The 13,345-nt window shown below is 34.6% G+C and overlaps 1 protein-coding gene across 5 annotated transcripts; it reads right to left on the reverse strand.

Moving 5' to 3' along the window:
• Positions 1-374: 374 nt before the first annotated feature.
• Positions 375-12,169, reverse strand: LOC108227701 (ribonuclease E/G-like protein, chloroplastic). 5 transcript variants are annotated; one of them, XM_064079916.1, is made up of 13 exons: positions 12,002-12,169; positions 11,302-11,443; positions 10,931-11,165; positions 9,423-10,840; positions 8,984-9,301; positions 8,794-8,835; positions 7,852-7,976; positions 7,147-7,294; positions 4,158-4,230; positions 3,411-3,523; positions 3,049-3,168; positions 1,859-2,014; positions 375-849 (listed from the first exon to the last, which is right to left on the reverse strand). In XM_064079916.1, the coding sequence occupies exons 2-13, from the start codon at positions 11,347-11,349 to the stop codon at positions 673-675; spliced, it is 2,973 nt and encodes a 990-aa protein (XP_063935986.1). In that variant the 5' UTR covers positions 11,350-11,443; positions 12,002-12,169; the 3' UTR covers positions 375-672. The 5 variants fall into 5 exon arrangements, with proteins under 5 accessions (XP_063935986.1, XP_017258491.1, XP_017258492.1 ...); XM_017403002.2 differs by having other exon boundaries at positions 11,998-12,169; XM_017403003.2 differs by having other exon boundaries at positions 9,423-10,850; positions 11,998-12,163.
• Positions 12,170-13,345: the final 1,176 nt, after the last annotated feature.

A 13,345-nucleotide genomic window follows, 5' to 3' on the forward strand; every position in this document is an offset into this window, starting at 1 on the left:
CTATTGTAGTTGGGAATGGCAATGGTAGTTGCATCTCTTCCGCATTTATGCATTGTGTGATGTGTTTGACGATTGGTTGAATATCAGGTACTGTCTGTACAATACAATTTACCCTTACCATTTTATAATTTGTCTTCAGTTTTCCATTCTTCTACCAAGTAAAATATATCATTGTTTTGCTTACTCAAGGAGGTGTATACATATATATACACAGACATACACCAGCTAAAATATGGAGTTCCCAGAATACCCTCCATTCCGTCAACGCCGTATAGATGGATTGTGCAGATCCCTTTAATTGCTTAAAAATCATTTCTTCAGCCACACGAATGCTGACTTTTAAATGTCAGTCATTACCGTCCAAAAAAAAAAAAAATCAAAGTGCAATTTAGTCTTGTATATATATGGGGGAGTGAAACCCCATGGTTCCAGCTGAGTACAAAATCGCAAGATTAGCAGTCTAGGGCTCTTTGACTTGTAATATTTGTATTTGTAAGCTTGTCACAAAAAAACTAGTAGCATTGCTAAAGACTTTCTTTCTTAGATAAGGAGTTGACTAGTTGAAAACTACGTACTGGAGAAATATAATAATATCAACGTGCAGACATGGTTCATACAAAATTGCCAACTCAAGAGGAACATGTGACGAGAAGAATTAATACCATTAATAAATCATTTCCCCCTGGTCTTCCACTTCTTTATGGGAAAGATGGTCACTTTTCCTTTAGGAGTATAAGTTCCACCTTCTGTTGGCCTTAACATGGAGATGGCATTTTGATGGTTTTTATAATCTTTCTCACTAGTTAATGGTTTGAGCTCAAAGGAACCTCTTGTAAAACCCCTAGCAACCTGATGTATTGCAAGTCAAGCTGATTAGTGATCCATCAAAATATAGTAACATTACAGTTTCAACTAGAGCATGAGAGTAAACAAATTGCTGAAAAGACGTATATAAACTTTAACTACAAGATTTAAAACCTAGTCAGTTCAATAGCGATATATATAACACCAAATTCAGCAAAGACCAACCTTGTGAATATATTATACTTGGACACTGATTCAAACCTTAATTAATAGAAAGATGTAAGAACTAGACGGTACAAATAATATCCTTATTTTATATGCATGAATAGTAGCAGCCTGTTCCATGTGTGCAATGAAGTTTGTCCTCTTCACCAACAGAATATGATAGTCAGTAATATCAATACAAAAATTGTAAAAAGACCAATTTTACAATTCATATCAGAATATATCATCGAATCCCCTTTTATTGGTTACATATACATCTGGGCAATCACTACACATGTCAAGCTTTTCCCAACCCACTCGAACCAGATGTCCTAATGTCATGCTGCCCTTTTGAATACCTAAATGTAGTGGCTCAGGCAAAAAGCTGGTCACTATTGACCTTATTAGCAAAAACACAGAACTCCTCCAGTTGGAATTTAGTGTGGGAACAAAATGAAATTTGAACCAATCTATTGACGATTATGCACAAACCATTACTCCTTACAACATTCCGTTCCACTAGAGTAACTAAACCTCGTTTCTTAAAATTCACATATAAATGCTCATTCATCACTCATATCATTCACAAAATTTATTATAAAGTTACACACTATTATTATCTTCACTCATCCCCCGTCATCCTTCTTTTTCAACTCTAGTTTATTTCCACATTTCATTCACTACCATCTCCATTTCATTCTAACACAATAGAGCCAAATTCACATTAAAATACCTACATAAGATTTAACAAGAAAACATGATATTGGATACACAATCATACATTAGCTTAAAAATGTCAACAATGTTTCCATCATATGATGCCTTGAATAAAAGTCTGATTTTAGCATACCTTTAGTAGTATCCATACTTTGAGAGAACTACTTAATACTGCGAGCCTTGTCCTCTTTCCAGATGTTAAATAGTTACACATGTACCTATCCACCCTCAATATAAATTTTGGCCATGTTTTGGGGTTCCCAGGGTCTGGTTTTTTATCCATCATTGCCTACGATAAACAAACAAAACATGTAAAAAATCTACAACGAAGAGCACAAAGGATGCCATTTGTTCTACACATATTTTCACATACAATGTTGAACAGTCTAAGAATGTAGCCGTCGCATGTTGTATTATCTAAAAATTCACAACATATAGGTGTATGAGACATAGACATTAGTGACACCCATACATTAAATAAACCTATCTTATCCTGAGACATGCTCTTACCAGAGCTGTCAAAACTAGCCAGAACCAGCAAACCTGGTACTAATTCTAAGGGATAGTGTTATTGCTGGGTCGAAGACAGATCGAAACCGAAATTGGCCCGTAAAGAAAAGGCAGGTTATAAGTCAACCTGTGTAACCCGAAAGTGACCCGCATAACTCCTTTCAGCACTATTTGTTAAAAACAATGTTTACTAATATGTATAATATAGTTACATAATGAATCAATTTATCATTGATGATATAATTGTTTAATCTATTCTTTAATTATTTATTTATATTTTGTATAGATTTACATATTTGTATTTTGTTAAATGAATTAAATATTTCAAATATAAACATTTTTTATATGCATTATGCTACATAATAAAAATAAGATTTATTATATCATATTGCAAATATATTTAATATATGAATAAAATATACCAACTAATTTTAAGAATTATGTAGTACAATAAATAAGCTAGATAAACGGGTTAGGGGTCAGGTCGGGTCAGGTTAGTGTCAACGTTTCGCGGGTCAAGTATATATATCAGTTCGGGTTGACCCCCTATTTCAATATTTAACATATGACCTGACACGAACAAGATCTGTAACCCGAAATTGACAGCCCTAGCTCTAATTCATAGTAACCAAAAAACAATAAAGTGTACTGTGTGAACCAAAACAATGGCTATTCAGAGATCTTCAGACAAAGCCCTAGAAATAATAATGATTATCCAACATTAATCATGTTCTTCTGTCACTTTTTAGGCTAATGTAAAAATTTTAGAAACAAAGATACATCTACTAAATCATCAGAGTCGTAATTACTTACAAGAGACCGACAAATTTCATGCTCAATTTTGGAAAATGAAGTCTCTAAAGCTTCTACTCTCCCAGTAGCATGACAGCAAGTACACGGTTCACTAACCATAAACGTAACGCTGGGTCGAACCTGAAATTATTAATGCAAAAACAGGGTGGAGGTAAAGAGATTATTTGTTTGAGTCATAAAATATTTTTCTTTTGCCAGAGTAATATCTTCTGATATCTTCTAATTTAAAAAAGCAAAAAGGATTAGAAAAGAAGAAGAATATATTCAGATCCTAATTTTCTATCAAACATAGATAGATGTCTCAGTCACAATATTCAAAACACTACTGGAAAAAAAATATAAATGAGAGCTAAAGGCATTACCCTCTTTCTGGTTATCTCCATAAGCCCATGCCTAGACAGCTCAGAGACTTTGACCATTGACCGGTCTCTCTCAACAGCCTTCTTCACTTCTTCATAAACCAGTCTTTTATTTGCTGGAAATATGGATATTGGCAGATTTAGTAAGAGGAATAAATATCTGTTTGTAAGAACTAGCACTATATGCAGAGATACTTGATTCTTTGGTAGAAAGAAATGCACAAAGCAGAAACGGTTTGGTCAGACAAGAGTAATGAAGTTTTGACGCTATGAGACGGTACCTACGAGATTAAAAATGAGACAAACAATCATCCTTACTATTTAAACTCATGCTTGTCAAGTAGAAACAGCGGTAACAACTTAAATTTGATGCAGGTCATGCAAGCATCACATAAGTGTTTCCATATATACAAAAGTAGCAATCAAAATAAAAGAAATAAGATGCAAGACAAGACTACTAGAGAGACAGAGGGGAATGAGGGGGGAGGGAGGGGGGGGAGGGAGGGGGGGGGGGAGAGTGAGAGTGAGAGAGAGAGGGGGGGGGAGAGGGGGAGGGAGAGCGAGAGAGAGAGGGAGGGAGGGAGGGAGGGAGGGTGGGGGAGAGAGAGAGAGAGAGAGAGATCAAGTGTTTCTATATAACAAAAGTAGCAATAAAAAAAACAAAGAAGACGCAAGACAAGACTACTAGAGGGAGGGAGGGAGGGGAGGAGGGAGAGGGTGAGGAGAGACCGAGAGAGAGAGAGAGATTACAATCATCAGCCATGTCAATGAAATCAACCACAATAATGCCGCCAATGTCTCTCAGGCGCAATTCCCTAGCAATCTGAAGAGGCATGCGTTAAAACTTCAACAAAAATAACACTTTTCTGATTAGTCGTAGAGAATTTAATTTCAGTAAAATAAACACAATATGAATTGAGAAAAATGAAACAAGCACAATAAAGATATTTACATAACCAGAAGACATCACAAGATAGCTAACAGTTTTTAACCTGTTATTAAAATCTTATGCTCTGTTTGTTTGGAAGTTAACTGCATTATGCATCCTCTGACCTATTCTATGCAATTTTGTATACAATCTTTAATTCAGTCATTTTGCAACCTTGAACGTTAATTCTCAAGTCAATATGCATCTCCTACCAACATTCTCAGTAAAATGGAATTAACACCCTTCACATGTGAAGGACAATTTAGACATTAACTATGCTGCAAACTAGAAAAAGAATGATAAAGTGAGTAGTTGCTTATAATTTTATCCAGTAGCTAAAAATATATGTTATATATGTTTCGTAATTTCTCAAATGATTGTATATAATAATTCGAAGATTTTTGCTATGAACTAAAAATAATTTTTTATTCTTTGTAATACATCTGCCCAACCTTACTGATACATTAATGGATGACATGAATTGTGAATCTATAAAAAATCTTTGCTTCAGAATAAAAAGTTAAATAATAGCACATAAACAACATAAATCGGCAAGATACTTAAACAGAGACTGAATATTCAATACAATAGTTCAGCTAAAAATAAATGTTCAGTGTATACATACTTTAAAATCTCACCAATAGTCATAGAGATCACACTAAATGTGAATGAAATATAAATATTTCAGAGATTTAAGAACCAAAAAAATTGTATAATATTTTTTGTTTGGTTTGTATGTATTAATTTATGATTCATACTAATTTATTTGTTTCTATTGCACATGTTCTTTCTCTTCTTTGATACATAATTTAATATTCTTTGTCGAAAGTATTCATATTTAACCTCACTTATAAATATTTCTACATGAATAAACAATAAGAAAAGTTAAAGAAAATAGTATGAACAGAATAAAAAAAATTATGAAGAATGTAACAATCTATGTTACCCAGACTCGGCTAAAAGTGTCCAATATGGATACGGATCCGAGTGTCGGACTCGGCAATAATTTGAAAATTTTACATATTGTTGGTCTAAAATAAGTTAAAGAAAATAGTATGAACAGAATAAAAAAAATTATGAAGAATGTAATACAATTGCTTGAATTATAGAAAAACTTAAATTTGCATAAGAAGAAATGAATATTAAACATATTTTTTATACCTAATATTTTTATACTAGAATATGGATTTTGAATTTGGCGTTGGGCTATAGACTCTCTGGAGCAATTTGAACAAAACTTAATTAATATAATTAAATAATGAACACCTAATTTAGTTTATAAACACCACATAATTGTTTATAATGTATAGAGCTTTTGATAAGTATGTTTCAATGGAGTTCCCTTCAAAATGCTAACCTCCTGCGAACAAACAAACTAGCTAGCATGTTCTTCATGATTCCCAAAAAACGCCCTTTAATTGTCAGCAGTCATTTGGAAAAAAATGTGTCCAGGGCTGCATATTGAACCTTTTTTTTAAGTTAACAGTTGCAAAGTGATTGAAATCAATGATAGTATCCTGAAATTCAAATGATCATAAGCTAGGGGATGTGTAAAGCAATTTACTCTTTGGTTGGCGTTAATAAAACTGAGGGAATGGACTGAAATTTACACTATTTTATGGGTAAATTTTCAAAAAAAATTATTCCTTCATTCCATTCCTTGGCAAGAACTCAAACCTACCAATTTGAGAAAGGATGCTATATTCTCCGTCCTACACAAATTCTTCACAGATGTCATCATTGTTAAATTTGCACTCCCTCATTCTTTTTTCAATCTCTACTCCATTTTTTCCTCTTTAATTTTGATCACAAGTTTCCATTTCATTCCATCGCGTTCCATCCTCCCCAACCAAACGACACATTAGGTAAACAATTGTTTCTGAAACACTGGAATGAGCTAAATTGCATGATCAATATAAGGTAGTGAGACTGATAAGGTAAATGACAAGATATATTAGTGACTTGAAGCAAAAATAGAAAATGAAACATAAAGCTTTACAGGGAACTCCTAGTAATATCACTGCACACACATAAACACTTTCACATAAAGAATAGGTATCATTCCAATGTCTATTTAACACATTGAACATACAAAGTACTTCAAAGTATCTGAACAGAACACAGCAATACCATAACCCACCACCCTAAAAAAAAGCGTATTAAACTGGGAAAAGTACATGAATTTCTATTTAAAATTGAAGTATGTCATAAACAATAGTGGGCTTACTGGCACTAATATGTCTTTACAACAAAGGTGTTTTTAAAATTTCTTAATACAAGCATTAAATGCCTTAATATTATCATAGAAAGGATTTACAAACTCACAGGTTAATAATGGGCCACACTAAACGGAAAGTGAGCGAAGAACCCATATTCAAGGGAAGATTAGTGTGGCGTTTGATAGACAGATATCGACAATTGTTTTGTTGATTCCCACATTTTTAATCGGTTACTGGACCCCATGAGTACAAAGATCTAGGTTGTGCACTTACCGTACATGTACTATAAGATTAGCAAATGCATATACGCACTCCTGATTGCAAACTTTAAAACCATGTCATATTCGTGTTAGACTTGGTCGCATTAATGTATAAAAATTCACCATGGGTCAATCAATTTTGAATGTAGAAAGCAAACCACTCAGAGCTCTAATATAACACAAGATCAATGTTCATATAGAGTTTGCAATAATAAGCTTTAGCCACAGCTAGAAACAAATATGGGAACAAATAAGAATTTATAAGATTTATCTCTTAGACTAATTATTAAGCAATAAACTGAAAGATGATGACAGAATGTGCATCTACTTACTTGTTTGGCAGCTGTAAGGTTGACATCAAGGATTGCTTTCTCTTGCGAAGTCCCATCACCAAGCATGCAATGTCCACCATTTACGTCAATAGACACTAATGCCTCAGTTTGTTCAATCACTAAATAACCTCCATTAGAGAGAGGGACCCTACAGGATTATAACACGTTAACGAGCCGCATTAAACATAGATTATGACAGACAACAGAACAATATCCAGAAGTTAATAAGAATCTAACTAAAAAAAGAATGAAAAAAGGACTCGATGTATAAGTTGATGTTAAAAATTTCAACTTATGTTAGTCAATTCCTGTGCATTAGGAAAACAAGAAGAAAATAAAGAGTAGCAACGAGGCTTCTTTTGTAGATCTTTCAATTGCCAAGTAAAATAATATAGTTAATGAATCATATTGCTTGGAATATTAGCCACTGTCTGATAACTTTTATAGCAGAAATCGTGGATTTTAATATATGATGGAAGTAATATTTCAAAGGCCGTCGTAGCATATTCATCATGCATTAGAAATATTGATTAGTATTGCTCATGTCTTCTTGTTATCAGTGCCAACTAATGCTTCCTCAAAAGACAAATATCTAATTAGTACACACTCCTACATATTAAAACTCTAGATACTCTTTTTTTTTTTGCTAATTAACTCTGAGTATCTACGATAGAGATAGACAACATAAACATCACAACTTCATACCTTTTACTAAGAATTTTATCAAATTCTTCCTCAACCTTGTATTCATCAAAAAGGGGAGTCCGCAGGCTGTATAATTCGACTCGATCACAAAGATCAGGAGCTATCTCCTGAAGATAGTTGGTGACCTGAAGATAAATTTTTTAAGAAGTTAATACATTTAAGATTCTAAACAGGATATGAGTCCACTGACAGAGGGAGAATTGCAAAACAAGCCATTTGTACAGATCAGATAGAAATTTCTAGTAAAGTCTCAAAATGTGCCCTCAGAGGTCTTAATGTAATTCTAATTAATGTGTAAGCTCATGGAGGAATAACTTCTAAATTAATACATAAACACCTTAAAGAAGAAAATGGGATTGGAGGGAAAAAGGGAGATACTATAACCATAAAAGCTCGCAACATTCCTCTGATATGGGCTATACGCATCTTCATTCTTCAATAAAAAGATGCCGAATAGTTAAGTTTTATATATCATAACATGGAGATCTAGTAGAGTCAGATCTCGGGACAGTAATTGACCTGTTGGTAATTAAATAAGAAGAGTACAGACAAATTTTTTTATTAAAGAAAACCGCTCGTGGAGCACACACTAAAAAATTAAATCAAACATATCTGATGTCTGATCTGAGTGCTCAGTATGAATTTAGGAACCTTCATTTTAACTAAAAGCCTCATCAACATGATGTTGGGTATATTTTTAGGATTCCCTTAACAACATTGATATCTTAAACAATAAGAAAATATGTTTCCACATGCAATATATTCAAACACACATCACATGACCTGGATCTCTTATATGGTGATGAGAGACATGCAGCTTTTAATCTACTTTTCTTTAAATAATACACACAAATTAAGGATACAGTAGGCTATCCTTGATCATGTTGCAACTACATAAGTTATACGGAGTACATGTTTTGTCATTTAGTTGATGGAAAATACCTCATGATATGTCCGCGGAGAATCGACAACCAAACATTTCACCTGGAAAACATTAAACAAAGAACACTGTAAGACAACTCAATAAACAATTTACATAAATAATATGTTGTAAGAAATTTCTTATTTTAAAAAAAAAAATGACCACAGCAGATACTGCAAAAGGCGGTATAAGTTATGGAGGATAATTAACCTTTTCATTGAAATAATCCTGGACAACTGACAGTGTTTGACCCAACGCCTTGTTCAACAGGACAGGAATAGCCCCTTCCACACCTTCATCTGCTGCAAGAGCTGCAGATTTTGCATGTTCAATAATTACCTTCCAAGTTGAAAGCAAGCCTTCCAAGTCTTTTTGCAATTCCTCCAGCGAATGACCAGCGGCAACAGTTCTTACTGTCAGACCGTAACCCTGAGGTTGCAGAGTTTTTGCTATGACTCTTAAGCGTGTACGCTCCACACCAGATATCTTCTTAGAAATACCAATGGTATTGCTTTGAGTACTCAAAACCTGAAAGACATGTAGCAAAATCCAAGTCAATGTAGGACTAGTCAAAGAAACATAAACCTTCAAAAATAGAGAAAAAACTAAGAACAAAGAAAAAGAACGCATAGTAATTAGTACGACTTACCCAAAACCTGCTCCTTAGCTTTGGATAAGCTGTCAGTGTGGGGCCTTTTGTACCCAATCCCTCTTTGACAACTTGTACGATTATCTTAGTGCCTTTACGAACTGGGCCCCACTTATTTTTATCTGTTCGCAAATCTTTTTGATCTTCCACATCCTGCAGATTGGGTGGAAATCCCAAGTCAGTCAAAAGAAGTTTACCTGTCGTCTGACTTTCATTGTGGTGCCCTTCTCCACCAAACTGATCTAAAGATGTATCGGACTTAACCTCATTCCCATGACCAGGTACACTTCCATTAACATTTTCTCTAAAATCTTCCATCACATCAAAGTCATCCTCAATTTCATGCTCCCGAAAATCATCATGCATGTATTGTACAGAAACATCTTCAGTTTCGTGCTCCTCAGGGTCATCAATGTCTTCGGCATCATCTAAATCTAGACCATTTTCAGTCATCTCTGGGTAATCTTTAAGGTTTTCAAGACTGGTTTTATCTTTTTCCTTCTTACCTTGGCGAAATGGTGGGAAGATAAATGGCTCTCTGTTAGGCTTTATATCCATAAGGGAAGGTCTAGAGCTCCCAATATTTACAAATGCGCCGCCCATGTGAGGAACAAGTTTTGTAAGTACTCCTAAATATACACTATCACACTGCACATTATCTTTTACAGGCTCCAATAGTAGTTCAACCAAATTCCCATCCTCTAATACAGCAATTCTTTGCATGGTACATAAAGAAGAGTTGATCAATATAACCGTCGATATAGATTTTTGCAAAGCTATGCTACTTTCTTCTTCATTTCTTTTAGAAAAAGTGCTATCATATATTAAACTCTCAAATTGAGCTGCCGATCTTGTAGGTGTGTCCACTGAAGCACTTAAACCTTTGTCTATACTACTTTCTTCTTCGGAGGACAGCTCTCCCTGGACTGCCTGAAGCAAATTGTGGCATTCTACATCTTCCAACTCGTCTTTGAAGGATTCCATATTCTTAGATGCATAACAAACCCCATTTGCAGGAGACGGGAATAAGGAAGCAGGTTGAAAAAGCCAGGGCTCCTCCACGGCAAAGTCACTTTCAGACAATGTACCATGAGAGCTAGATGTCTTATTAATATCTTTACCGCCGGAGTAATTTAATTTTAGCAAGGGACTACAATGCAAATTCTCTATCTCATCTCCATCTATCATATTATTCGAAACCTGTGACTCTTCAACGTAATAGGAAAGTGAAGAATACTGGAGTAGCCAGGGTTCCTCTACTGGTTCATCCCTCGTTAATATCACATTAGAGACTGTACTTCTTTTAATATCAAGAGTTGTTTTATTTGGGACGGATGCATCAGTGTCTGCCTCGTCATTCAGATACTGCCCCTGGAACAATGAGCCACCAGTCATGCATTCCTTACTGTTCTCTCCATCTGCAAATCACTGGAGGTATTTGAGTGTTCAGCCACAACATATTAACATAATCGTCAGATTTTAATGAACCATATAACATAAACTAATACCTCTAGCTTGAGCAGACATGATAGGTTGTACGAGAAGCTGTGTATCCACCATCCATGGCCTTACTGCATGAGTAAGGTACATGATCCATGAAGACCTCGCAAATAGTCTCCTGTTATGTTTGTGAAGTGTATAGACTGACAGCGAAATATCCGGCCTTGGTCTTAAGTGAATGGCACGTGGCCTTGCATTCCCACGGATAAGATGAGTGGACTTGAAATTTAAAGGGCCATATACCTGTTACAAACAAAAAAGATGAAAATATATCAACAAAATACTAATTTTGGTTGGGAGAAATGCTTGTTGAGTGCAATTCATATCCAAACATTATCAACTAAATCTTTTTATTTACGCATAACGGGAAGCAAAAAACCTTGAATTCATTGTTCCAACACTTAGTGGGAGACATGAAAATAATCATGTGCAAGGTTTAGCATCTGTTGAGTCGAATTCTCGAAATATTTGAATAATCTGTGAGTCGAGCAGCCAATACCACGAGTCCTTAACGTAATCTTCTGCAAGGGAGAAGTTTGGTGGAATCAAAAACAGGCAATATAAATCAATGTAGTGACGAGCGTAAGGTAATAGGAAATTTGAAATGAGTGAAGATAGAATACACAGACATACCACGCATTTTTATTTATAATTTTAGCTAAATACGCATTTAACTTGAATGTAGTGCTCCCTCTGTCCCATTTAATTGTATACGTTTCTTTTCAACTGCGTGCTCTTATAAAATATAGTTCGGTAACTTATTTTTGAGATTTTTTTTTTCTGAATAAAAATATAACATCCAACTTTAATTCAGAAAAAAAAAATTTAAATTACACAACTACACTTTACACGAGCATTAAAGTCCGTGCCGCGTCCCCGTCCCCCAATGTATACTACTCAGGGGGACGGAGGGAGTAGCTAAGAACACGAGCAAAGGATACAATAGAAGCAATCCATGTCCCAATTAAAAGGAAATTACAAGCAAGCAAATATAAGAAAATGGAGATAGTAAGTATTATGATTATGAATATAAAAAGTACTTATGTGAAAGGATAAGGAAGCAAAAGCATCTTACTCGCCTAGGTTTCTTGGCGGAGGAGGCAGCAGCAGTGGCTTAAGGCCTATCTCTCTCACTCTCAAAAATATACTAGCAGAGTATTGTACGAGTATACTGGCCTATTTTCACCAAGATAAGGAGGAAGTTGGGGAAGGAGCCAGCCGTGGACATTTTCGTCTTTCTCGCCCCCAAATGTTTGTTTTCCCGTATTGCAATCTTTTACTAGGATTTTTGGTGTAAAACTAGCAATTTTCCAATTCATTAAAGATTCTTGTAACTATAATGTTTTCTTAAAAACATTATCATAAATAATATTAATGTCAAATTGCTTTTGAGAATATATATATATAAGTGTTTTTTACTTTTGGTGGAAAACAATTTTCGATTAACAATACCATGTTTATAAAAATTTGACTATCCAACTAAATACACTCGTAATTATAGTGATCGGGAGTTGTCCAAAAAATTAATTTGAAATATTTTTAACAATAAAAAAGATTAATTATAACTCTTATTTAAGTTAATAGCCGTGATTTCATATCCATCTTTACTATTTAGTCTCCCCTTACTCTTACTCTTTCTCGAATTCTTTGTTATACTGATCGTAACCGGTAGTGTTTCTTTGTTGATATATTCTTGTTTCTTATTGATCTTATTTTTCATAAACAATCTCATGTTATAAATAATAAATATTTAACCATCCAACTAATACATTCAATTACTGTGGCGGTGTCGTCCAAAGAGTTAATTTGAAATAGTTGGGACAGTAAAAAACGATGTTAGTTCTAACGAGGGGTCCATGAAGTCACCAATATAGGTAAAATTTATTTGTCTTTCTCATCGTGGTGCACAAAAACCAAATCCTCCATCAATTTTCCTCTCCATTATGCATTATCTCGAGAATCTAACTTAACAAGGAGGACTAATGACCTCCGTCATTTGGCTTCAAAGCCACCACATAGCACTCTTGAGCCATTTTTTGATTTCATTTTTCTTCCCCAATCTCATTGTCGATGGAAAATTTAACTCGAGATGGTAACTAGATACGATTGCTTGCTTTGAAGGTATGTAACCATGTTTAACCAATGATCTCGTTATAGGGTGAAATGAGTATGATTCTACATAATTGAATCAAATTCATTCGTGATGGCCTCTTTCCACATAGGCTCATCAGGTGGGGTAATCGCTTCTTTATAGATTTTCGAATCGCCTTCTTCTAGCAAATAGGTCAGGAAATCAGACCCATAGGATTTCCTCGTTCGTTGACCTTTACTCCTACTCACTACTCCCATATTTTCATTTTCACTCTCGTTATTATCGTCTATAGATTCATGAGTTCTTTTAGACGTCGTAGGATGCTTGTTTT

The sequence above is a fragment of the Daucus carota genome, chromosome 6, assembly GCF_001625215.2.
Source record: "Daucus carota subsp. sativus chromosome 6, DH1 v3.0, whole genome shotgun sequence".
Taxonomy (NCBI): Eukaryota; Viridiplantae; Streptophyta; class Magnoliopsida; order Apiales; family Apiaceae; genus Daucus; species Daucus carota.

What these genes read in the sequence shown, in the direction of transcription:
- LOC108227701 (XM_064079916.1), bottom strand. Translation starts at nt 11,349, where the DNA reads ATGATTATTTTCATGTCTCCCACTAAGTGTTGGAACAATGAATTCAAG. An exon ending in CTCCGCGGACATATCATGAG is followed by an intron (nt 7,977 to 8,793) that starts GTATTTTCCATC and finishes ATTTATCTTCAG; the next exon opens with GTCACCAACTATCTTCAGGA. An exon ending in CATTGACATGGCTGATGATT is followed by an intron (nt 3,524 to 4,157) that starts GTAATCTCTCTC and finishes CCATATTTCCAG; the next exon opens with CAAATAAAAGACTGGTTTAT.